The sequence below is a fragment of the Elgaria multicarinata genome, chromosome 1 (genome assembly GCF_023053635.1).
Source record: "Elgaria multicarinata webbii isolate HBS135686 ecotype San Diego chromosome 1, rElgMul1.1.pri, whole genome shotgun sequence".
NCBI classification, from domain to species: domain Eukaryota; kingdom Metazoa; phylum Chordata; class Lepidosauria; order Squamata; family Anguidae; genus Elgaria; species Elgaria multicarinata.
The window spans coordinates 177,479,705-177,506,969 of NC_086171.1; the positions used below are offsets into that span (position 1 = coordinate 177,479,705).

The 27,265-nt window shown below is 41.7% G+C and overlaps 2 protein-coding genes across 13 annotated transcripts in view; one reads left to right on the top strand and one right to left on the bottom strand.

Annotated features, from left to right (window-relative positions):
• The window catches only part of TNNT2 (troponin T2, cardiac type), a 311,842-nt gene that overhangs the window by 232,668 nt on the left and 51,909 nt on the right, over positions 1–27,265 (bottom strand). The window lies entirely within an intron of this gene.
• PPP1R12B (protein phosphatase 1 regulatory subunit 12B) overlaps positions 1–27,265 on the top strand; it is a 139,691-nt gene that overhangs the window by 21,329 nt on the left and 91,097 nt on the right. For 11 of the 12 annotated variants that reach the window (XM_063143914.1, XM_063143923.1, XM_063143972.1 and 8 more), the window contains exons 2-9: positions 1,038–1,168; positions 3,404–3,522; positions 12,480–12,639; positions 15,225–15,369; positions 18,736–18,810; positions 20,747–20,823; positions 21,759–21,904; positions 25,250–25,362. In XM_063143914.1, the coding sequence (XP_062999984.1) occupies positions 1,038–1,168; positions 3,404–3,522; positions 12,480–12,639; positions 15,225–15,369; positions 18,736–18,810; positions 20,747–20,823; positions 21,759–21,904; positions 25,250–25,362 (966 nt within the window). The remainder of the gene's footprint in view (positions 1–1,037; positions 1,169–3,403; positions 3,523–12,479; positions 12,640–15,224; positions 15,370–18,735; positions 18,811–20,746; positions 20,824–21,758; positions 21,905–25,249; positions 25,363–27,265) is intronic. The other variant, XM_063143980.1, reaches the window with a different exon arrangement.

Here is a 27,265-nt window from a genome sequence, read left to right on the forward strand (position 1 = left end):
GAGGGGGTTAAGGTAACAATATTGCATAAACGGCTGCACAAGGACTTGTGAAAGAACATCTCTAGATTTTAGTTTACTTCTCTTATGCAACAATTTACTGCTTTTCTACTCACAGAAGGGTACTTTTGGATCCAACCCACTTTTTTTTCTTTTCAGCCCATAGGCATTAGAAGTGTAATATTTTGTCTGAATTCAGTTTCAGGATAAGTTTCAGTTGAAATGCCATCAATCACACTATATAATCATGGTACCTGAGAATCACGTTATTTTGGCTTTTGTTAGAAATCTGTCAGTCATGCAGCATGCATATATATATATATATATATATATATATATATATATATATATATATTTGTGGAGTAAAATATGCCTTTAATAAGGAATTTGGTATAGACTTAGATTCAAAATAATGGTGATGTGCCCAGGACAAACAGATTTCTGCACATTCAGCACTGCAAAGCTCAGACAACTGATAAAAATAAGTTGAGCTTAGTCAGTTAAGTAAGAAGATACTCTTTAGACAATAATAAATATGGATGAGTCTCATGGTAAATTCTCAGTTCGAATTTCAACTTTTTCTGTGGCTTCATATACAAGAATAAATCTCATGTGTGCATTTTTTTTAAAAAAATGTTTGACTCACAATTTCTTTGAAATCATCATTGGGATTCACTGCTTTCATTCTCACCACATGCCATTCCATTGAGTGCCTTGACACAATCTCTTTCATTGAAGCTTTCCTGGAACAGCATGTTCCAAACCTTGCCCTGCTCCATGGAATTTGATGCCATTCCTAACACGAATACCAAAAGATCACTTTACGTTGTGTTCAGCCCCCCAGCTCTTGGGGGATTGGTGAGGAAGGTAAGGTAAAATTTTATGAAGATGTCAGAGGGAGCTGAAACACAGGCAGGCTCAGTATGGGAGTGAAGCCCCCGGTATCATTTACAGCTGTTAAAACTGAAAATGATAATAGTGTGCTAATTTTAACACCCTGGTCTCTCTCTTCCTTCCCTGCTTCCCTTCTTTCCCCCAAGGCCTGTATAGATGAGAACCTGGACATGGTAAAGTTTCTGGTAGAATATGGAGCCAATGTAAATCAGCAAGATAACGAGGGCTGGACCCCACTTCATGCGGTTGCATCTTGTGGCTATCTGAACATAGCAGAGTGAGTGAGTTTCAGTGTGATGTGGATACTGGAAATAATATATCACTTATCTCCTTTACAGAGAGGGGTGCCATTTGGTAACTATTAATTTAAAATGACATACCCAATCAAGTGCCTAAGTGAACTGTAGCCACAGTGGCTGAAATGTGTGCATATTTCCTTTTGTATAAACCCTATGAAATGTTAGCTAGCAGCAATGGAACTAATGGCTGAGCCCCTCTGAGTCTCTGTTGTAAAAGAAAAGAAGTCTAAACCTGTTACAGTGAATAGTATCCAATTGTGCTGCAGTGAATTAATCAATGATTCATTAATGAAGCATTAGTGTAAAACAATGCCTGTACAATGTAACTAGTGCTTGCTAGGGCAATGGGAAAAAGCAGTGATTTGCTGTCAGATTCTGGCAGCAAATAGCCACTTTTTCCAAAAGTCCTGGCAAGTGCTAGTTACATTGCACAAACATTGGTTTACACTAGCACTTCATTAGTGCTAGCACTGGAGCACAATTGAATACTACCCAGTATTGCTAATACTAAAGGAACATGACTTTAATATTGTGGTCTTTACATCTTTGGATTTTGACATATTTTCAGTCACTCTGACACAAGTATGGAGGATTTACTCTAGAGTAGTAATCTGAACCTAGGATGGATCAGTATTTTTTTTTAGGTTTTGACATTGTATCCCCCGGGATGCTTACTCCCTGCCAATTCTCTTTTGCAAGTGTTGCTTGTGGAATGCTTGTGTTGCTTGTGGAATGGAGATTTGGCGCTCTTTTCTGTAACGAGGCAGGTCAGCGGAGCTTGCATAACGGAGCTCCACCAGCCTGTCCTGATCCATAAATGAGCATTTCCGTTCATTTCAGGTCTTCCTCTAGGAAGTGTTAAATCTCCATTATGCAAGTGGTGGGTATCACTTGCACAACAGAATCAGCAGGTCACACCAGAATGCACTCCCCTGGATACTGCCCTTATTAGCGCACAGGCCGGTCCTTGGAGCAACCCTGTAAGTGGTATCTTTTGGTGTATTTAGACCAAAAGCTACCATATGGACTTGAAGAGTGTTATTGCATAAAGTAGTGGGCAGTGAAGAGGCTTCTTGATGCAAGTCTGTTTCTATAAGTCCTGATTGTTCCAAACTTTTAGTAAGAGGAACATGTTAGTAAGAGGAGCACATTCCAAAGTAATGCCCCTTTGGAAGCAAGTTTATGGAAATTAATAGCTCCATAGTTGAAGGCTGATCATTTTGGCTGTGTTGCGATGCAGTGCAATGATACCTGCTGTGTCGATCTGTTCAGATATTCAACACAAGAAAAAGTAGAATAGATGGAGTTGCAGAACTGTGGGCACTTCAGTGTTCTGGATGAGCTATGTTTCTGAAAATAGGACTGCATCAGGTCCATATCTAGTGATAATTAATAAAGGCTTTGTCTGCATTTTGACGCTACCCTAAGAAAACAAGTGGTTTGTGTATCATTTCTCTCTTCTTAGTTTCTTTTAGGGCAAAATTGGACTCTGTAGTCTCAAAGATTTTGTGCAGTTTGTTATTACTTTCGTATTCAAAGTGAAGAATGCACATTTCAGAGATTTAGGGTAATTAACTAGGAAATTAACTTATGCTGAAATCCCGTACACACTTACCTGCAAGTAAGTCCCATTGAACACTATGGGAATTACTTCTGAGTAGACATGCCTAAGATTGCATTGCACTGTTAGATAACAATTTGCCCTACACTAGAACAGAATGGACAACCATCTGTCAGGTATGCTTTAGGGTGGATTCCTGCATTGAGCAGGGGTTTGGACTCGATGTCCTTGTAGGCCCCTTCCAACTCTGCTGTTCTATGAGTTGTTTTGAAAGAGAATGTATGAGAAGTAGCCAAACTAGGAATATTAGTTTAGCTGTTTGAATGTTTCTGCACAGAAAGGCTACATGAAACATGCATACAGAGCAAGAAAGTAAACAATCAAAAATATATTAAAATGGAGAAAACAGAATCTGGTTATTTCCAAAAGATTATAGAAATATTAAAGTTTCTTAAAGAATGATGTATTAATTGGCTGAGTAAACTAACTGTTGCAACTATATGCCTGGGCCAATTTTGTGATCAGACAGATCACTATCAGAAGCTGCACAAATTCTAACCTCAGTGATGGAAGAGTGACTATTTGATGGCACAAAGCCAGATATCCTGTCCTTGTGCTAAAGCCTAGTATCATTTGGCTCTCATTCACGTAGGTACTTGATAGGTCATGGGGCCAACGTAGCTGCTGTGAACAGTGAAGGTGAAGTCCCATCTGACCTTGCAGAGGAAGCAGCCATGAAGGATTTGCTCTTGGAACAAGTAAAGAAACAAGGTAGGCCAGATTTTTTTTTTCATGTTGAATCGATTTTTACTTTTAGATGGTCACACTGATGCTTGGGAATGGGCTGTGAATTAGGGTCTCAGGTGAACTACTTATTCACCTGGGGGCAGTTTCTAGTTGCCAGTGGTGACCAGGCATCTTGTTATTGACAGGCTGTCTTAGAGTACAAGGCAGGGCAAATATGTGTGTATATACCCTTTGGTCTTTTTGGTGTTTTAAAGAAAAATATATACTAAGAAAAAGAGAATGGAATTTCACTTCTGTAGTGAGATCTTAGGAATAGCAATGTATGGCATGACGTACAGTTAACTCATTTTATAAATGTAACATAAACAAAGAAAGACAAAAGTTCTAAAAACATTAAAATTATCATCCATCCCATTGTACATTGGTTGCATTCCCTGCTTCTGTTGCCTTTGCTTTTGTCTTTGTCTTGGGTTTTAGTCTGTGCTAAATGTAAAACATGGTTGCAGTACTAGTCACTACATTTTTTTGGCTGGCAATTGCCAATGGGCCTCACCAGCAGAGCAACCTTGTGTGTGTGTATAAACATGCACATGATCTATGTAGAATTACTTGTATAGTGGCCCTTTATGTATGAAATTAGCCTAACAGAGCTTTTGCACTGACACAACAGTACCTCCTCTTTTGAGTACTTACAAGGCTTTAAATTGTCATATTATTATCACCCCTCCCTCTCTGCTGTTACTGCTTATTTTTGGCACTGTTGCAACTTTACCAGCTCAATCTTTCTGTAAAGGCGTTCTGAATATCCTATGAAGAGGACAAGCTAAGTTTGTTATATAGAAGGACTGATGTGTTGATTCCGGTACTCTTTGTAACTGCAAGGTTAATTTTGTGAGACTGGCTGGTCCATGGACACTGTATCTAGGGTGTTTTCTTTATTTGATTTTGACAATATAGTGATTGGCCACTTACAATATAGGGAATGTGGAAGGTTGCCTAGAAGCCACACAGGGAGCTGCTGTGGAAAGTGCAGTCCTTTCTGAATGTGTTAGTGTGTTCCCTTGGAAACAAAGCCAATTCAGCTCTGCCTACTTGTAAAGCTTGATTGCTGGTGCTGGTATTGTAGAAGACTGCATATAGAAGTTAGTCCAGGGTTAATTTTAGAGTGCTTGTACCTCTCAGCGGCAGTGAGTGGATTTCTACAATACACTCGTGTGCTTTGAAATGTTCTAGCAAACCTTGTTTGTAATTCCAAATGACTCAAGAAAACTTGGGTGTGAAAAATACAAGGTTGAGCTTTCATCCAGCTCATTTATAAGCTTGCTTACTTTTCTGTGGAGCTCTTTCAGGCCTTAGACAAAATGAGCCCGATTAACAGTGTGACTATGACAGACTTAACCAAAGTGCTAGATGGCTTCTCTCTAGCCTCAAAAAGCAATCTTAGTCTTAAGGAAGGAGTGTTGTTCACCTATATTTTGATAGATAAATAGGTAGATAGATAGATAGATAGATATGATACACAGTGTATAATATTCCAAGCTTCAACAGTCTAATATCTACTCATCCCTTTCCAACAGCAACCAAGCCCAATTAAAATTCTGTAGGGGAGGGGTAGGACACATATTTTGAGGGGGGGGCTGACCCCCTTCTCAGGCCAGGCTGCAGCTTCCCCAGCTGGCATTTTGGTCACAGACCATTTTGCCCACCCTGCACTTTCTCCTTTTGGGGAGGCTATGGGGCGCGGGCAACGCTTCCTTGACTGAGGAGCTGGCTGGAGGCTCCTCTAGCCAGGGCCTTGGTGGGAGATCTGGCTTTGCTGCAGCTGAAGGGAAGCCACCCTTCAGTCAGGGTGGCTTTGCCCACCTCATGCTTTCTCTGATTTGGGGGGTGGGATGCAGATTGGGCAAAGCTAATGGGGAAGAGATAGCAGCTGGGATTTCCCTTCTCACTAAGCTTCAGGGGCGAGGCTTTGCCTAAGGCCTCAGAGACTGGATGAGCTGGCCTGGCTGGCCAAATTGGCCTCTGGACTGGAGAAGAGAAGATTGAGGGGAGACATGATAGCACTCTTTAAATACTTAAAAGGTTGTCACACAGAGGAGGGCCAGGATCTCTTCTCGATCATCCCAGAGTGCAGGACATGGAATAGCGGGCTCAAGTTAAAGGAAGCCAGTTCTTCTTCGTGGTCTCTATGCATCACACATATGGGCTTTGCGCCTGCGCAGAGACCAGACCGGAACCTACTATAGCTGAGTGGAACGTTTTTGGCGGGAACCCCTCCCCCCACGCTACCGCGCATGTCCATGGGGTTCCCGCCCTTACCTCAGTTCTTCGTCGTCCGCCGTTGTGCATAGACCAGCTAACCGAACCTCTAGCGTTCTTCTAGTTAACTTACTTAATCTTTCTTTAAACCTGTTCATTCTTCAATCTTTCCTAATTCTTCTTACTTCTTTCTTATCTATAAAAAAAAAAAAAAAAAAAAATTTTAATTGTAGATAGTTTTCTCTCAGCGACTTCGGTCGCCTGAGGCCCGTATGGCAGCGAAAGCCCCGTTTAGGAAGTGTGTACGGTGTGGAGCGAAACTTCCTCCGACGGACGGGCACTCCCTTTGTCTCGTTTGTTTGGGAGAAGGACACGTGGTGGAAGCCTGCCACCACTGTATGTCGTTTACAAAACAAACTAGGAAGCATAGAGCCGACAGACTTCGCTCTATATTGTGGGAAAAAGCTCTCAAGGCTACTGAGGCTCCCAGTATGGAAAAAACGGCAGTTGGTAAGTCCGTTACTGAAAAAACGGCAATTCGTAAGTCCGTTACCGACAAACCAGCAGACCGCAGCACTGAGGTGCAAGCCAGAGTTCATAGGGCACAGATACCCCTCACACCTGGCCGGTCTTTGACGAGTTCTATGGCAAAGAAGATTTCAAAGAAAGCCAGAACTCCTAAGCCTTCTTCTGAGCTGGAGAAGAAGAAGAAGAAGAAGAAAAAGAGGGACGCTGAGAGATCCACCCTAGCGTCTCCTCGAGCGCCTGAGGCGGTTAGGAGTCATTCTACTCCTCCCATTGCTCCGATCGCTTCGATGTCGAGGCCTCCCTCGGCATCGAGATCTCAGTCGGTACCGATGGCCACGGTACCGACGCGCTCGCTCAGCCTTTCGGAGGGCGAAATAAGAGATTCTGCGTCAGCGGCCTCTTTCCAACAGCCTACAAGACCTCAGACGTTGCAGGGATTAATCCCAATACAACCGTCGCCAAGACTTACATCTCGCCGTGAATGGGATGGAGCTTCCAGATACTCCGATCCTCACTTGGGATACGAAGACTACGAATGGGAGCGATACCGTCCCCAACACTACCTTCCGGATCGAGAGAGTCCCCGGGAAGGCTACTACGCCCAACCGCCACCTGTAACAAGGATGTGCCGATTACCACCTGCATCGCCTGACCATCAGGCATCGAGGGTGTCTACTCCTCGACACCGTATGCAACCTTCGGCATCGACCGAGGCAGTTCCCACGGTACCAACAGACCAACTTCAGTTGCAAGTGGTTACGATGTCTTCTCCTGAGCAAGACTACCCGTCAGACTCGGAATCGAGGGTGTCTGCAACTCCAACGATGCCCTCGCCGGAGGATGAGGTCCACGATAACGACCCTTCCTCTCCGTCGGACGATATGGTCAGGTTCTCTGACCATATGCTTAGGATGTCACAGGCATTGGGACTAGATATCCAACAAACGGATGAATCGGTTGTGGATCCCATTTATGATGTGTTCCAAACTACTACCAATCAAAGACTGGCTATCCCCATTCCACATGCATTGAAGCAAACTGCTCAAGAGTCTTGGAAGACACCTGCTGTGACTCAGGCTACATCTAAAAGATTAGAGACTCTTTATCGAGTCCAGGAGGAAGGCGCAAAATTTTTGGTTCAACATCCAAAGCCTAACTCCATAGTGGTTGAGTCAGCCCAAGGACAATCTCAAAAGGCACATTCGGCACCGGTGGATAGGGAAGGGAGGAAATTAGACCAGACTGGCAGAAGGATTTACTCCTCTTCTTCCTTAGGCATTAGAGCGTCATCATACGAAGCGACGATGGCGAGGTACCAGCTTTTCCTATGGGAAAAGATGGGTTCATTATGCGAACACCTCCCGGAGGACAAGAAGGAACTGGCGAGGGTATTTCAAAATGAGGCTTCAGCCATCGCCAGGCAGCAGTTATCCACGGCTCGACACCAAGTGGACTGCCACTCGAAGTCCATGATGGGCGCAATATCTTTAAGGAGACACGCGTGGCTCAGATCGGCTAATTTGAGCCATGAGACCAAGTGGAGGATAGAAAGTATGCCATTCGATGGCGAGGGACTTTTTCACTCTAACACCGATGAAACACTGGATTCCATCTACAAAGCCAGAACAACGGCTAAAAAGATGGGATTCACTGCTCCTCCACCGCAGTACAGGCCAAAGAGATGGATGAGACCGCCAATGCAACAGCACCAGCAATACCGGCCTCAGTACCAGCCTCAACTTCGGCAGCAACAGCAGCAGTCGCAAAGGAAGAGGCCATACCAGGGCCGATATCAACAAGATAAGAGGCAACCTGACTTTTCTAAAAAGCAGCGTGTTTGACTCTTCGGCCCCAGATCCACCCCCTTTTGCGAACCGCCTAGCACCCCATTACCATCTATGGGAGTCAATAACAACAGACTCCTGGGTGCTCACTATCATCAACTCGGGCTATGCCATCGAGTTCGATGCCCTTCCTCCTTTTTCCGGCGTGGAAGTAACGGCTCCATCCCCTCCTCTGCTGCTCGAGGTACAGACCTTGCTATCGAAGGGAGCCATCTCTCCCGTACCCGCAGAGGAACTCAATCAGGGATTTTTCTCTCGTTACTTCACGGTCCCGAAGAAAGATGGAGGTCTTCGACCGATCATGGACTTAAGACAACTGAACAAGTTCATCACCCCGAGGAAGTTCCGTATGACAACGGTTGCTTCAATTCTACAGCTTCTACAAAAAGGAGTTTGGTTCGCAGTGGTGGATCTGAAGGATGCGTACTTCCATATCTCCATCAGGAAGTCGCATCAAGCTTACCTTCGGTTTTCGATCGGTACATCCCAGTACCAATTCACCGTTCTTCCGTTCGGGTTGGCCACGGCGCCGAGGGTCTTCACCAAAGTCATGGCGGTGGTGTGCGCCCACCTAAGGCAGAAAGGCATTTACGTTTATCCATACCTGGACGATTGGCTCCTAGTAGCAGACAACAGCGAGACGCTTCAAACGGACATACTAACCACCCTCAACCTATTGGACTCGTTGGGGCTTTGGGTGAATCACGAAAAGTCCATTTTGACCCCACAGCAGAGGTTGGACTTCATAGGAGTAACCCTATCCTCTCGAGACGGAAGAGCATACTTACCTTCAACCAGGGCGAACACTTTGCAGCAGTTAGCCATCGACACCGAGAGCCGCCGGAAGGTATCGGCTTGGACAGTCCAGAGACTATTAGGCCTGATGGCAGCCACTACGGCAGTCATCAGGTTTGCAAGACTCAGAATGAGGGTATTGCAGGCCTGGTTCTTAAGGACTTTCGATCTCAGGCTCAATGCTCGACGAACTTACCTTTCGTTACCGAAGCAAGTCAGGGCATCGCTGAAATGGTGGTTCTCGATGTCGACTCTTCTCGAAGGCGTTCCATTCCAACAACAGGCGCCTTCGGTAACGATCACGACGGATGCATCTTTAGAAGGATGGGGAGCTCATTGCAACTCCCTTACTGCTCAAGGTCGTTGGCCTCGAGCCCAGAGAGAACAGCACATCAATCATCTCGAACTCATGGCTGTAGAAAATGCAATAAGAGCATTTGCACAGTTGATCGAGGGCAAGAATGTCTTGATCGCGACGGACAATACTACCGTGGTGGCATACATCAACAGGCAGGGTGGAACAAGATCACACCCTCTGAACCGGTCTGCACTCAGGATATGGAACTGGTGCATAAAGAGAAGGACTTACCTGACGGCGATCCATGTAGCCGGCAAGGAGAACGTCTTTGCGGACTCTCTCAGCAGATCCTTCCATGTCGACCACGAGTGGGAGCTCGACGTCGAAGTGCGGGAAAGCCTTTTTCGGTACTGGGGCCGCCCTGTTGTCGATGTCTTCGCTACCGAGGACAACGCAGTCTGCGCCAAGTTTTGCAGCAGGGCAGGAAGAGGAAAGCGCTCTCTAGGAGACGCTTTCACCAGAACTTGGAGAGGAAATCTCCTGTACATGTTTCCTCCCTTTCCACTGTTGACAAGAGTGATAGCCAAGATCCAGATGGACAACTCCGATTGCATCCTGATCACGCCGTGGTGGCCTCGACAGACGTGGTTCTCACACGCTCTTCGGTTATCGAGAGGGGATTACATCAGGCTCCCGTCGACACCGAAGCTACTGTCTCGACACCAGGGCAGGGTTCGACACGCAGATCTGTCGACCCTCAAGATGACTGCATGGAGGATAACAACAACTCCTCCTCTGCAACTAGAACTTTGACTGTGGATCACATTATATTGGCAGCACTAAAGCCTTCCACTAGGAAAACTTATGCAGCAAAGTGGCAAAGATTTCGGAACTTTGCTTCAGTACAAGATCAAACACCAGAATCTTGCCACTTATCTTTCATCCTCAATTATTTATTGACACTTTTCCAGCAGGGACTTAAGCTCGCATCCATCAGGGTTCACCTTGCTGCGATTACATCTTTTCACCGGGGTGTGGATGGTTTTACACCTTTTACCCATCCAACAACGAAGAAATTTCTAAGAGGTCTGAAGAACACGATACCGACTGTGAAAAGTATCGTGCCGCCATGGAGCCTGTCAGTTGTGCTGCAAGCACTGACACGCAAGCCCTTTGAGCCCATGGCGTCGACAGACCTTAGGCTACTTACTTTAAAGACTGTCTTTCTAGTAGCCATTACATCGGCAAGACGGGCAAGTGAGCTTAAAGCTCTTAGGATAGATGTTCCATACACTATCTTTCATAAGGACAAGGTTGTGCTACGCACAGACCCAGCCTTCCTACCTAAGGTAGTGTCAACTTTTCATCTGTCTCAGCATATTACTTTGCCTGCTTTCTTTCCTAATCCAACTTCACCTCTTGAGTCTTCCTTGCATACTCTCGATGTGAGAAGGGCTCTTGCTTTTTATAAAGACAGGACAGAGACATTTAGAAAAACAAAGCAACTGTTTATTTGTTATGGTGAGCCTTCTAAGGGACTCCCTGTCTCCTGCCAACGACTATCACGCTGGATAGTGGAGACAATAGAATTGGCCTACTCTATTTCTAAATTAGAGTTAGTGAAACCTGTGACGGCTCATTCCACCAGAGCTGTTTCAACATCGGTGGCCTTCACCAGAGGTGTTCCCTTGGCAGACGTCTGTAGAGCCGCAACGTGGTCCACTCCATCCACGTTTGTCAAGCACTACAGTTTGGACACCCGTGCGAGGCAGGACTGCTCATTTGGGAGGACAGTGCTTTCAGAGATCTTCAGATGATGCACCAACCCACCTCCAAAGGTATGTCAGCTTGCTACTCGCCCATATGTGTGATGCATAGAGACCACGAAGAAGAAATGCAGGTTGCTTACCTGTAACTGTAGTTCTTCGAGTGGTCATCTATGCATTCACACAACCCACCCACCATCCCCACTTGGTGGTGTGAGACTTATAAATGACACTGTTTTATTGTGGAATGTACTTTACTTATTTACACTCATGTTTATGGGGGCACAACGTCGGACTCCTGTAAACTGAGGTAAGGGCGGGAACCCCATGGACATGCGCGGTAGCGTGGGGGGAGGGGTTCCCGCCAAAAACGTTCCACTCAGCTATAGTAGGTTCCGGTCTGGTCTCTGCGCAGGCGCAAAGCCCATATGTGTGAATGCATAGATGACCACTCGAAGAACTACAGTTACAGGTAAGCAACCTGCATATTCCAGCTGAACATCAGGAAAAACCTCCTGACTGTTAGAGCAGTGCGACGGTGGAATCAGTTACCTAGGGAGGTTGTGGGCTCTCCCACATTAGAGGCATTCAAGAGGCAGCTGGACAACCATCTGTCAGGGATGCTTTAGGGTGGATTCCTGCATTGAGCAGGGGTTGGACTCGATGGCCTTGTAGGCCCCTTCCAACTCTGCAATTCTATGATTCTATGAAATTAATTCTTCATACAGTGCATCCTTAACATGAAATTGATTTAAGTGGTTTTAAAAGGGGATTTCCTCTGAATAACAGTTTCTGAGATCAAACAATGGGGGAGACCTGATGCTTTCATGTTCTGCTTGTGGGCTTATTGGAAACATACTGCTTGCCACTGTGGAAAACTGTTGAAGTAGACAGACCCTTGGTTTAGCTAGAAGGGTTCTTGCATTACATTCTTGTCATGTTGGAAAAAAGTAAGTCTAATTTCCTGGTTAAGGAAACCTGTGAGTTCTGGTCTAGTGGGAATTCTAATAGGCTTATCTCACCCCATATTAGTTCTTGAAATTCAGGCTTTACTAGCGTTGATTTAATTGGTTGCATACAATCTATGGGCACCTCCCACCCCCACAGCACCCTCTCAGCATTGAAGAATAATCCAATTAATGTTATTCTTCCCTAGCTCACCTCCTTTGATTTTGTAATCATTGGAGTATGCCCGATGGAATTAAGTTGGATGTGTCATTAGGCACGAATAGGACATGTCTGCATGAGTAGCTTTATCTCTCAAAAATATAGCCACCTTGGGAGAATATATAGCTTAGCTTCTGGACACAAACAGCCCAAGTGTACAGATCGGTTCACTACTTGTCTTAGGGGAATTCAGGGGAATTATAAACAATGGGGGAGGCCTACTAGTCATTTATGCTTCTTTTTTTGACCACTTGCATTGCATCCACTTTTCAGTATCATTTCTGTTCTTTGGTGCTTTTTTACACTTGTAGTCTGTTTCTCCAGGACTGGATATTGATCAGGCAAGGAAAGCAGAAGAGCAACAGATGCTGCAGGATGCACGGCAATGGCTAAACAGGAGGAAAATTGAAGATAGAAAGCAGCCCCGAACTGGTGCTACTGCTCTCCATGTAGCTGCAGCCAAGGGTTACTCTGAGGTGATGAGGTACTGATCCATTTTCATTATTTGCTATGCCTCTTCGACCTTCATGTTGGAGAGAGAAAACTACAGCATTCCTACAGGTTTCTGACTGGGGTTTTCAAGGACTGGAGTTCAGGGGTGGTGGCCTTGCAACATTTATGTTAAATCCCACTGTAAAATGGTATTCTATTCTATTCTTCATTTATTTCTGTACTGCCCAATAGCTGAAGCTATCTATTCTATAGCATATCCTTATTACCACCAGGTTAGGATGAGGTGCCAGTTGCAAGATACAGGCCTACCATCTTTGGTGAGCCCCCATTACCTGCAAGAGGCAGCCTGTGTGCACGGAAAATTCACATGATGTGTTGGTTTCTCCAAGGAAAGAGGGATAATGATGCTGTTGGGTAGTGAGTCTTTGACTATCCTTGGGCCCTTGCAAATCCCTGACCACTCCACCTTCTGTGGCCAGCGCTGTAAAGATGGAGCAGATACTATTATTTCAAACATTGATTTCTATACCTGTTTATTAAAAGAAGGCCTCCAGGATTTTCTAAAAGTTTGGCACCTTTTTCTTTTTGTTACGATTTATTGCCTGCAGCTAAAGTAAGGAACATGCAATCTAATAGCAGTGCTGGGATAATGAATAGCTTTTCTCCTAATTTATTTTTTGGCAGAAGCCTAATGGCTAAGCTAGATGCTCCAAGCATAGTAATTGCAGGGTAGGGCCATAATTGCAGGGTAGAGGCTTAGCCGCTATATCAGCATTGCTTTTGAGTGTGTGAGTATGGGGTTTGCCTAGTTTATCAACCAGTGAGAAAATATGAGTGCATTTGATTGTACCATTTGCCTGCTTTATGCTACTCTTCCAGGGCAGGCCTTCACTTACTGTTGACCAGAACAGCAGAAAGAACCCATGTTTGTACAGCTTTAATTAACATTACACTCCTGTTTTTAGTTAAGTGCTCTTCTTTGGCCAGCAGAACATTGCTAGCAGACTCTTTTTAATAAGAATTTGTATGCTTGCTTTCTGTGCTTGGGGAGCTCCCTGTAGAAATCTTAACGATTGTATTATTTATGTTTTCTATTTGTCAGGTGTAGTCACATGTTTTAGACTCGGGTGGGATCCTGTGCCTTTATGGTCCCATCAAATTTACAGTGACAACGTTGGTACAAAAAAAAATCAAACTATCTTTGGAATCTGGCCTGATATGTTTCTTATTAAGAGAAACTGCACTAATGTATGAAAGTGTCAATTGTTAAAGCCAAGCTCTAATTATTTAAAACAATGAATTGGATCCAGAGTAACTTAGCTAAACTTAAATTCTATTGAAATAATTGCAGCAAGTTAAGAATGACTTGACTTAGTTCCCATTGACATCAATAGGAATTGAGTTCAACTAACATACAGTGCAATTACATGTCCTATATGTTGAATCCAGTGGGATGTCCTCCCAGGTAAGTGTGTATTGGATTACAGCTTAAATCTGGATCCAACCTAAGGAGTTGAAAGCAGAGAAGTGGCACTTCTCAGGCAAAGCACAGACCTGCTGTATAATTTTAGACTATTATTTTGAACAATTCTTTGTTTATCACTTTCCTGCTTTGAAATCTATCCAAAGCATTCACAGAACATTAATTTCTCCTATGAGCTGAGCATTTTGGAACTGATCAGCTGTTATGATACAAGAGTCAACATATTGTGCTATCTTCATAACCACAGTCGTATGCGGGTGCAAAAGCCATAGGTAGGAATGATAGCCCCGGGCTGGATAGCAGTAGGAAAGCAGCCTTAACTGGCATTTAGAGTTCAGCATTGTGTTCACTTCTCTAGCCCTTCTCTTCTGTCAGGAATGTTGTATAGCCTTAAGTCACACACACACACACACACACACACACGCCGCCGCCACCATCCCATTTCAACACGTGGAAAACATTGTAGGAAAAAATAAATAAATGGATGCCATTGTTTCATATTTTATCAGATGAAGTAAGGGGAAATTTTGAAAAGTAAACAATATGCAGATAATATTCTAGCTGTTATGCTAAGAAGGGATTCACTTTTCAAGAGGAATGAACTCAGATGTAAAGCACATGCAGAAAGGGTTTGATTCCTTGCCTTTTCAGTCAAAAGAACCTTAGGTCTCAAGGCTAAGGGCTGAATTGCAGTTAGAGTACTAGTCTAGATGGACCTATAGTATAAGGCTAAATTGTACGTTGTGCAATGATGGTTTTTAATTTATATGCTCAGAAATTAATGCACTGGAGAATGTCATTGCTGCAGACACTGCTTTTTATCCATAGGTTTGCTTCTACCTATCTAAAGCAGTTCTCTAGAATATTATCTGTGCTCTCTGTTGACTCAGATTCATCTAGTTCCTGGACTTTCTTAGGATCTAGTCACAATTACCACTTGCATCATGTAGAAGCTGTTTCAAACTTTTATCTTAAATTTGACTCTTTTTCACCACCTTGAGCTATCTGCTTTACCACGCTAGTCTCTGTCACAGGGTAAGCTTTTTTCACAAAGCCACTGCACACTTGCTTGCAATGGCTGGAAACCTGCAAGGCTGAATGCTGCCATTTTTGCTTGCTTTGTTTTTCTTTAGGCTCTTGATCCAAGCTGGCTTTGATGTGAACATCCAAGACAATGATGGCTGGACTCCACTCCATGCTGCTGCACACTGGGGAGTGAAGGAAGCTTGCTCTATTTTGGCTGAAGCACTCTGTGATATGGACATCAGGAACAAGCTGGTTAGTGAGCCTTAGACAAGTAAAATAACACAAGAAATCCCAGAGATGAGGACAGCTTTCTCTTAGAAATCTCAGTCATGTCCTTTGGCAAGCCAAACATGCTGTTAAATTGCAAATGTGTATTTGTTCCCTGTGGCTTACCTTTAGTCATGGGGATGGTGCTTTGGAAATGGCAAGACAGAGTTTGGAAGGCTGTACAAGCTCAAGGGGATAGAAATGATAACGTTCAGAGTAATAAAAGGAGGAAGAGAAGAAAATAGTTATATTATCTTGGTTCTGAGTAAGGGTGATATGAAGGATTTCACATCCTGGTTGGCATGGTTCTCTGGTCCCTTGTTCTCTGGTTCTTTGTTCCTGGTAGCTTGCAAGTCTCGTACTCTTTCTGCCTTTCTCTGAACAAAATGAATTATTTAGCCAAGGTGCCAGGGCGATGCCAATGAAAATACAAGATACAAACTACACATGTACAGAAAACTGCTATGGCTGAGCTTCTATGTAACGACATGAACATACCATCACCGCTCTATTTCTCCTAATATATGACATCTAGATTTGCAGCCTCTTCTAGGAATCACCAAGTGGGGAAAAGAAGACATGGGTCTCATTGCAGATCTCTAGGAAACTCCACTGCTGTTTTGAATTCATTCGGCAGTTCTCAAGGGTGGGTAAAAGAGGATAGACTTCCTGAAGGTGGACCTGGGGGCCTTTTCAGTGTTCTCCTTCAGTGTTGATGCCTAGTACTTATTTACATGCAGGCACTGGGGTTACAGAGTAGAAAGGTTATGGACTTTTATGGCTTTAGTGCAAGGTTTTGGAATAGTAAAAGGATTCTTCTGCATGAGAGGCAGTGGCATCATTTTTATATAGCTACATGTAGGCTGAAATCACATCTGAGCTGTTTGAAAGGATTTTTTTTTAGCTTTCAATAATACCTCCAGGGATTTACAGGTCTCTTGAAGAATATTTCTCAGGGGCATTGTTTTTTGGTTGGGGTGGGGATGGAGACTGAGATAAGAAACCATTGTGGGCGTGGAGAAATGTGGCAAGAAAGAAATAGAAAATCCTTGGGGACATCAGCCCAGGCAAATGCCTGCCATGAGATATGTAGGAATGGGGATGAGTTTAGGCCAAACAGTAGTTCTTATCTTGGCTTTTGAGGAATGGTTCATGAAACATCATCTATTCATTTTTATATTATTTTATAAGTTTACGTTGAACTATACAATGCCTAGAAAAATCTATTTTATGAGGAATTTAACCACTGTAACAAATAAATGTATGGCTTCATTTGCAAAGAGCCTTGTATTTTGAAGATCTGATGGGACAAGGCATTTGGGCTTATACTTGCCCTGATGATTCAGTCTGAATGTTTAATGTGGCATCAATTCTGTGTGAATAGTGGTGATCTGTAGGGACATATTTAGGTTGTCAGTTGTTTCTATTACCTGATGCATCCAAAATAGAAAATCTATTACAGCATAGTAGGTAGTATACTAATAGAGATTGAGGGTACACAAACAGTATAGTTACCGATGATGATGATGATGATGATAATAATTTATTTATTAACTGCCTCTCCCTCTGGATCGAGGCAGGAAACAACATTGAATACAAAAATACTATAAAATACATAAAACTGATTAAACACATATAAACTAATACATTATTAAAAATGTGTACTTATCCTTTGAACTAGCCCTGGTACTTTATGGTCCCACTGATTACTTATTATGTATAGGAAGCAGCTTAGTGTTTTAGTTTTGGGGATGGCGCAATGAGGTTTACAGTCCAGCATGTTGCTATGGACCTCTTTAATTTGCAGATAAAATTGCTCATATTCAGTTTGACTTCAGGGTGTCTGAGCTGTCTTGTATTTCAGTCAGTATTTTCCATTACTGTGAAAAGGCTTGCTTGGAAAATACGTAAGCCATCAACTACACAGTTCATTTTGGCTCACCAAGTTTGCTGAGAGAAACTGGGTCCTTAACTGGCTTACTACTGACATTTTATTTATTTATTTATTTGTTACATTTTTATACCGCCCAATGGCCGAAGCTCTCTGGGCGGTTCACAAAAATGAAAACCATAATAAAACAACCAACAGGTTAAAAGCACAAATACAAAATACAGTATAAAAAGCACAACCAGGATAAAAACCATGCAGCAAAATTGATATAAAATTAAAATACAGAGTTAAAACAGTAAAATTTAAATTTAGGTTAAAATTAAGTGTTAAAATACTGAGAGAATAAAAAGGTCTTCAGCTGGTGACGAAAGGAGTACAGTGTAGGCGCCAGGCGGACCTCTCTGGGGAGCTCATTCCACAACCGGGGTGCTACAGCGGAGAAAGCCGTTTATAACAGGGCAGACTGTGTCACAGCTTCCTCCCCAGCAAGTCACTACTTTTTTCCTATCTTCTCATTTCTGGGAGCACTTGTCCAGAAGATTCACATGTGCTTGAATGTTGACGTTTCTTACATTTATACTATACTGGCTTTTGACTTGGCCATCGCTCTAAGGCTACGCTTGTAATTTTTGCTGATAGACACTTCACATAGAGATTGGTAGAGGTAGTTATATGCTATTGATCCTGTTTGATCTTGCTGTAATTTTTGATAGAGCTGCTCATGAAGTTTTGACTGTATTTGAGAGATCAAGAGAAGACCACAAGGTCATGCATTCTCTCCCCCAACCCCTTTCGTATCTTAAGCAAACTTTCTCTGCCTGTCCCCCAATGGACTTAAAACCACAGTTAAGGATTTTGTCTTCACCAGCCTTAACCATGGTTATTGCTAACAGGTGTTTTTTAAGTGGACTTGCAAACCCTAATTAAGTCTGGTTAGCATTATCTTAACTATGTTTAAGGTTAGTACAGGCATAATCCTTAATCATGGTTAAGTCTATTCGTAAATGGCAAAGAGGGATTGGCAACTGAAAAGGGGGATTAGTATTGCATCTGCTGTGGCTCACCCAGATACAAGAAAGCTTTGGTACCAAAATTCTTGGTGTAAAAATTAACGTTGCAAGTTACTTTCAGATATTTTTCTACTGATGTGATAAATCCCATATTTTTTCTCCAGCTCCATATTTTTAGTTGACCCATCTTATGAAAATAATTAATTCATATAGCAAAACACGTGTAAACTTGGCAGCTAATAAAAATGAAATAGACAAGGGAAGAATGTTTGCCTACAGTTTTCTAGGGAAAATTGTGGGCAAACAATGAGGCTGCTTTTCAGTTTTGCCAAATACTGGAACAGAAAGTGTTGCAAGTTTAGTATATATACACATAAAGAATGTTCTTTTCATGCTAATGAGATCCCATCCTGTATAGCTCCTTTCTTTTCTCATTGCATGTGCCATCAGGGTCAGACACCATTTGATGTTGCTGATGAGGGTCTGGTGGAACATTTAGAGATGCTGCAGAAGAAACAGAATATGGTGAGTTCCTTGCTGTTCCTTTTAACTAGCCGATACTCATGGACATCCTTGTTACGCTTCCTCAATTAGTGGAATGAAACTAAATGCCAGTCTTCTGATAGTTCCTTCTGAGGTGTTTAATTAAATATCTCACAAGTAGAATTCCTAAATAATACATAATGTAGAAATGCAATAACTCCATAACTACTGAAAATGTCCTGGAAGTGGAATTTAGGAAGGGGGAGGAATGGAAAGTCACTTCTGTTCACAGAAGGACGTATACGATCCAGGCCATTGTGCTAAGCTGTCCAAACTCACCAATGAAGTTGTTGCTAAATAATAGATGCTTAAAAAATAAGTTGTAGCGATGAGCTGTATTACAGTTCAGCAAAGGTAGGCATGCTGTGCAGTGAAAGACAGTACATACTTAATGTAGAATTGTAAGGCTTTATAATAAGGTATGCTATTTTAAAATAATGAACTAAAGATGCCTTTTAGAGCTGCTAATAGTGCAATCCTATGCATGTCTGTTCAAAAGAAAGCCAACTGAGTTCATTTGGATTTACTCCTGGGTAAGTGTGTATAGGCTTAAATATATGTGTTAAGTATCCTTTACACCAATGGTTACAGGAAGCCTGCACTTATTCTGTACCTTTTTCTTAAAAAAAAAAATTCTTGCTTTGATAGGGTATCATGTGTTGGACCAATTTTCTCTCTCCATGTTTGTCTCATATTCAGACTATTGTAATTAATGAACTAACTACTGAACGAACTTTGACATGCAAGAACCAGTGCAGTTTGTTCTAACAGAATGGCAATCTACCTATAAATCTTCATGAGTGCCTTGTTAGTAACCAATATGAGGAATAGAGAGGTTTCAATCTCTTTCCCTTGTTATCTTCCTATTTAACTATCTTGCAACTGCCCTGTGTATTGGGTAGTACTTATATATTGAAGGGCAAAGACAGATTATATATCTCAATAATTAACTGAATGTCATTCAGCTCTAAGTTATCACAGAGGTTGATCCAACATCTGTCTACACTAACTCTATAAAAATGGTTATTTCTTTAAATGATTGATATTTCGATAGATCGTGCCCATAGGCTTAACATTCAAGGATGGCAGGCAATCGTAAAGTGGGGAGGTAGAGGAAAATTAGTCAGAAGAAGTCTTAGGGGAAAAGACATTTGAGTAAATCTTAGCTCTCACTCCAGGTTCTCCTTACTTACTGTCCTCTGAGTTTATTAATTGTCAGAAAAAGTTAATAACCTCCAATAAAGTTGATCAAATTTTGAATAAAATTTGACAGGTCTGCAGAGTAGGTCTGTGTAACCAGCTAGCCTTGTTTTGCAACAACGTGTTGTCATTTTTAAAATATTCAGCCTTGCTTATTATTTAGTTGTCTGAATTGGGAACACAGATTTTGAATTGGGAAATTGGCAATGCATCAGCTTGAAGGAAAAAAAAAACCTGGGACCAGTCTGGGTATATATTAATAGTTTATTTTTTATTGCTTGGCTTTTTTAGCATATGCCCTCCCTCCTCTCCCCTTTCAGTATTCCTGAGTGACTTTACCAAATAATGTCACAGTTTTGTAACTGAAGCTTTCCAACTCTACCATTTCTATATTGGTGGAAATGGGGCACCACATTTGTTTCTAGAAAGTGCCCTTTATCTGCCTGGTTCACAGTCAAGATAGCTCTTCTAGTCATTGCCAATAGTTTCCGGGTAAGTGGATGGATGTCAACCACATGTGGCTCTTTGGTTTGTGAACAAATGTCTTATGGGTTCCTGGTCATAGACTCCCATTACCTTAAGGAAGAGCTAAGTAGTCAAACAAGATGCAGTTCTGCCATTTGTGTGAATCTTATTTTAACATAGCTGGTGATGAAAATTATCTACCTAGAGCTATTAGTAGTTCTTTAAAATGGCTTTCCACTTATGTTTTTGACAGCTGCGTAGTGAGGAGACAAGAAACAAGCTAATTGATTCTGATATGAATGGGAAACTTCAAAGCGGACTCTTCAAAAAGTAAGATTCTCAGTCCACAGGGACATGGTGTGGTTGTCTTGCAGTAGTCTTCCTCTACCCAGTGTCCTCCATATGTTTTGGACTTTAACATCAGCCCCAACTATCATGGCCAATGGTCAGGAATGCTCAGAGTTGTTGTCTAAAACATCTGGAGGGCACCATGTTGGGGGAAGTGCTGTCTTACAGGATTTGGTTTGCGCATTGAAGGGGAGAAAGGAAATGTGACTTACCTTGAGCTTCTAAAGGAGAAGTAATGGGCATGACATGAAACAGGATAGGTTATCAATAAGTTTTGCAGCTGTGGGACAGTTATGTTGTATTTTTTAAATTCCTCTTTTATTGAAGAGTATGTGCTCGTCCTTCAGGAGCTGTTTTTAATGTGGTCTAGTCCATTTCACTACTCCACTGACATGTCCAAGAAAAATGACTGGAATTAGAAAACTAAGAAAAAAACAAGGCTTCCCCCCTTCCTACCCTATTACATTTGTACAGTTATAAGCTTCTGATACTGGATCAGGGCTAGTGTATTATAATAATAAAGGGTTGAGTTCCTCACATTACTCTTAAGAAGTAGCATCTTTACTAAAGGTTGGTTCACATGATCAAAACAACCACTGTGACACAATTCACTGCCTGGCTGCAGCTTATCATGTCATCTGAACCCAGGTGACATGGCTTGGATGGTTAAAGAACTCTCAAATAACCATGCAACAGCCTATGAGTTATTTGACTGTCCCACAAATCATGCTGCCTGGGTTCAGACAACATGACAAGCTGCAGATGGGTGGTGATTATGCAAATCACGCCTGGCACTTGCCATCATGTGCAACAGTTCACAATTGTGTGAACTGGGTTATTGTCAGACTCTTAAGCACACTGTTTAGTTAACTTGCTGTACCATTATGTTGAGTACCTCTCAAATATTTTTGACTCAGCAAAGAGAAGATTCTTTATGAGACAGATACTCTGAAATCCCTACAAAGAGAAGAGGAAAACAAAGAGTCCAGTAGCTCCAGCTCTGAGGAAGAGGAAGAAGCTGAGGAAGACGAAGCTTCAGAGTCAGATACTGAAAAAGAGGCAGGTAATATATAGAATTGAGATTTTTGCTTTGTTGAATCGTAAAGGGCTAGGAAATTTATGAGGTCACAATATTCCTCCTGAGTATCTTTAAAAGCTTTATTCAGGCTCAAAGTATATGACAGTCCATAGAGATATTGAAAATTGATGGCCAATAACGCAGGTGGGACTGGCAACGCAATGTTGCAGCATCCCCTGGTTATCCGTCTCTCCCCCGCCCCCCAATCTCTGTCATTCAGCATTTTATTGCTACTGAGCATGTCCCGTTGTCTTTGCGCTATTGGGTGGGGGTGTCTTCAGAGTTTTTATTCTGAAAGTGTTCTTTACTTATACAAACCGTGCCATTACAGACAAATAGGTACCGATTTTTTGCGTTTGATGCCTTTGTATTGTGGCACAATTGGATGAAAATTTCTGCCATCGTTGCCCCTTCTGAGGGGATCAAATCAAACTATCAGATGAATCAGCTCAGGGTTTTTTTAAGCAATAACAGTTTATGCATTTCTAAAAAAGGATGTGCTTCTCTCACCATATTCTTTGTGGGCAATTGTTATTAAAATGACATGCAACATAGAGGCAGCTGTAGCTAAGAAATTGGCAAAATTTTGGAAGATGCAGCTTCTTTGTGGAAGGAGAGTCTTCAAATTGAGGGGGGCAGGAAGGGAGTGATTTGTTTCTCCCCCCTCTTGTATGAAAAAAACAAATTGTATGAAAATGACATACATCATAGACAGGGGCAGCCAAAGGCTACACCGTCCCTGGTCCTACAGACTCCACACAAGAAGCAAACAGCACCTAAACGGAAGCAGTCCTGCAATATATTACTTCAGTGTCCTGCCCCAAAGCACTGGGAATGAAGAGCCATGATAAAACCACTATGATTAGAAGCTAGAGCTGTCAATCACAAAACCACAACCCAAACTCTTTCTCCCCCCACCCTGCTTCCCTGGTGTTTTCCTTGTCTGGAGTGCTTGGGGAGAAATGCATCAGTGTTTGAAGACTCACTGTCTGGAACTCTGTGTCCCTCCCAAACTGAATTGCTAATGAAGTTTCTGGTGGGTTCAGATTCTGCTTTGGAGGAGCGAAATCTGAGACAACCCCCTAAATTATACGGAATTTTGAAGGCATATGCCATTGAAGTATGCTAGAGGAAATATTTGTTCCACACATACAGCCTCTTGAGGTCTAATTTTTATAAGGTAACAAAAAATTATTGGAAAGAGGAGGGTGTGAGAGTGCTTCAGCTTGTTAGGAAGTGATGTTTTTAAAATGTGGATTTCCTGGCTTTACTGTGGACCTCCCAAAGGGTTGTTCTGCCATTTGTCTTAGGTGCTTTCCAGATGATCACTTTATACTGCTACAGATGTTCAGTTGTTGTTCATTATTTAAAGGGGATCCAAGCATCTCAGTGATTGTGCACTTTCTTGGTGTCATACCGTAGCAGCATGATTACAATTTGTGAGTGTTGCCTAGAAGGGCTGTAAACGTGCAGTGAGCACTTATTGGTTTGCTGACAAGCAACACAACCACCTCCACCTTTTCCCTCTTTTGCTATGGTGTAACCATAACTCCAACTCTCAGCCACAAACAGGAAATGAAAATAACAAATCAAGGCAAAGTAATCAACAATTAATCAAGATTATGTTGATACTCCTGTTTTTTTAAAACTGTGTTTTGGAAATGCTTTAGCTATATTTCTAAGATAAGTAGAGGTAGGGATCAAATGGAGAACTTGACATTTCATAGGAAAAGTGCGTGTACCACAGGACATGTACCACAAGTGATGATTGACAACAGGACGATCTTCTGCTGCTTCATAGGGTTACTTACAGATAAGTGCACTGAAGATTATAGAACAGACAAAAACATTAATAGGGGAAACTTTAAAACCCAGCTGTTAGCTAACTGTATCTTGACAATGTGTTTATGCTTTAACACTAAAGGGTGTGGTACATTGTAGTCCCAAATGTATTGAAATGGAAAGGCAATTGGAAGGGGTTATTAGTTACTCCTCACCTTTCTCTCAGTGCCATTATCTAGCATATCCCTTTACAGAAGTGTAAGGGATTGTGTGCAGCAGTGTGTTTTAATTTACTCCAAAACCAGTCCATTCATAGGCTGTTTCTAAACTTCCAAAGTAGCTTGTCATATAAGAGTGAGTGACTGCTGTCCAGAAAATGAAAAGGCTTTATGTATGGATCTGCCTTGCATATTTTTCTGCATTGCAGGCATGGTTACAAACTGGGAGATATTACTCTCTAAAAACAGAATGTATTTCCCAGCGTTTATTGCTGCAATACAGAATTAGACCAGTACTTTGTGCTATTAATAGCTCCCTCTGAAGCAGAAATTACTCATCAAAGCAGATACAGTAGTGTTGCCTTATCTAGCTTAAAATAAAATATCGTCTACTGTCATGAACTGGGATAAAACAAGGAGCCTCAAGCCATGGGGTTTTTATTGCTGTCAACCATCTTAGGTATTATGCAGTGTAGGCAAGTAGGCAGAATTGTCCAGATGTGATTATTCTTGTTAGAGAAATCTGTGTTTCACTTGTTCCTTAAGCGTGGAGACTATCCAAATTTATTTATTTATTTATTTATTACATTTTTATACCTCCCAATGGCCGAAGCTCTCTGGGCGGTTCACAAAAATTAAAACCATGCAGAGCATAAAAACAACCAACAATTTAAAAACACAAATACAAAATACAATAGTTCTATTTCTTCCCCTTAATTGCTATGTTTCATCTAACGGTATATGGCAAGCCAGTAAATCAATGTAGGTAGATCACTTGTTTGCAGCGATAAAGGTCTAATCCAAAATGGATTGAAGGGAAGCTAAATTCCATTTTCCATTCAGTTCAGAATTTGGAGTAACTCTCACAACCACCTGAAAATTATACTTCTAAAGTAAAAATGAGGCTCTCTTGATTTAGACATAGGAAAAACAATTATTTGTGAAAATCACTCATTGCCTAAATTGAGAGAGGTTTGCAGGGATGTATTAAAACTGATTAACAGCTCTAACCTTTTCAGTGAAAGACTGCCACAGGTTAACTTTTACAGCCTGTACTGAAATAATGTTAGGGGAAATATTGCTAATCAGTAGGTCTTCTACAAATATTCCATTCTAGCTGGTGACCTTCGATCAGGCTTTGGTAAAGTGACTTTTTATGCATTTACTTAATGTTCTTTTGTGCTTAAACCAAATGTGCAGTGGCTTTTAATTTTAGCAGATCAAATAAACTAAGGCTTTAATGACAGGAGCACATTGTCCTGGTAAATCTAAGACTGTAGTAGAATATTCACAACTATTTTGTCCCCTTCTTTTTTTTCTGTCTTTCTAGAGAGAGAGGAAGAGCCCATTGCCAACCATTCCAACCATGAACCCAGAATTCTCATCACAGAACAAGTGCCGCCACCAGAGCATAACTCTTTCACTACGGCTCCTGCCAGGAAAGTAAGTTGAGATTGACCTAAAGTAATAACACGCTTTGAATTTAAGGATGCAATTCTCTACAAACGTTCTTGGGAGTAAATACTATTAAATTCACTGTATATTACTTCCAAATTGATTTTCAAAGGATTCGACTAGGTATCTCTTAATATTGAGCAGCATATTTAAAATGCATAGATGTTAAGATCTTCAAGTTGATCTGAAAGTTGCCATTCTTCAACAATGGAACTTCAACGGGAGAGTCCAGCATGAAAGGCTGAATTGGAGCTCATGAAGAAGTTTGATTCTGTTTATTTAGGCTTGAATTGAGACAATGGTTTCCTGTCATCCTACTGATGTTATTTAACAATGCAAAGCTAGGAGAATTGTCTATTATATATGCTTATCTTGTATACTAGTGTGTATATTTAGCTTTCTGCAGAATTGTCAGACTGTATATCTTGCATTTCATGGCTGTTTTGCCCCATTGTTTGTATTTTCCCCGTGTGTGTGTGTGTGTGTGTGTGTGTGTGTGTGTGTGCGCGCGTAGACATGCACATACTCTGCCAGCTGAGGATATCTCTTCAGGGGGTAAAAGATTTTTGGATGTTAAGATTTAATTTACTAAACAATGCAATGGTAGGAATCTTAATTTACCCCATGGCTGTTATCATACCTCAGTGTGGGTTGAATTCAGACTAATCATACTTAGACTACACTCATTGAAATCAATGGGAGTTAAGTTAGTCATGAGAAAGTCCCACTGATTTCAGTAGTCATACTCTATGTTTAAGTCTGAATCCAACACACTATTTATTTATTTACAACATTTATACACCATCCCATGCCTAAACAGATTCCAGAGTGGTGAACAATAAAATTAAAAAGAATAAAAATACAATATTAAAACATATGAAGAATGAAACACCATTTTAAATTATTTTTTTTTAAAAAAAGAATAGGTTTTTGTTTAAAGGGGGATGTATCCAAAATTGATTTGAGATCGGTATTTTGCTGTGCAATGAATCTGCAGAATTTTACCTCTTTAGGTTGGAGAATAATTTAGGACAATATGTATATTCCCCTTGTTTCATACTAAGAAATGAAATGCACACTTCAATTAATGTTAGAAACATCATAGTAATATAATATATATTGCTTAGCAAAAATCCTGAATTTCTGCACTGAAAATATTTTTGCCTGTTTTGAATTATGAATCCAGGAGGAGCGGTTTTTGTTGTTTTGTTTTGTTCATATTTTCTGTTCAAAAGAAGTGATTGCATTGTTTATTTCTTTATTTGACATATTTTTATGCCGTTCCTCAGCTAAAAAGGTTCCCGAAATGACTTACAAATATTCAATTATATGAAAAGCTTACAATCTAAAAAGAGGACACCAGGAAAAAGGGGTGCAAATGGAAGAGGGGGAGAATTAACACTTCTTGAAGGGCTTGTGGCTCTGGTGATAACAGTTGAGGAAGGAGGAACCTTCATGAGGGAAATTTTCAGCAGGGCCAGTGGAATGGCCCAGCTCTCTCTCTCATCTCCTTCTGTACGGCCTGGAACAAAACAGCTTATGTGCTGGGGGAAGGATGAGGCCCACCTGCAGCTCAAGGATGTGGATGAGTTTTTGTAGTCAAGTCTTTGTATAGAAGATGGTTAATAATCCTCTGCATGATGTAACAGCAATGCAATTGGCAGCGCTGTATGTACTACAAAGGCCATCACAGGTTATGTAACTTCAGATTTGGCATTTTACCAGCTCACTGAGTTTCGGGTCAGAAATTAAAGCACTATTAGTGCAATCCATTACATGTGTACACAACAGTAAGTTCCATTGAATGAATTGGGCCTTGCTCTTAGGTTTGCAGCCTAAGAAGCTATTAAACAAAAAATGACCCCTAAGTCAGAAATTCCAGTGGATTAAT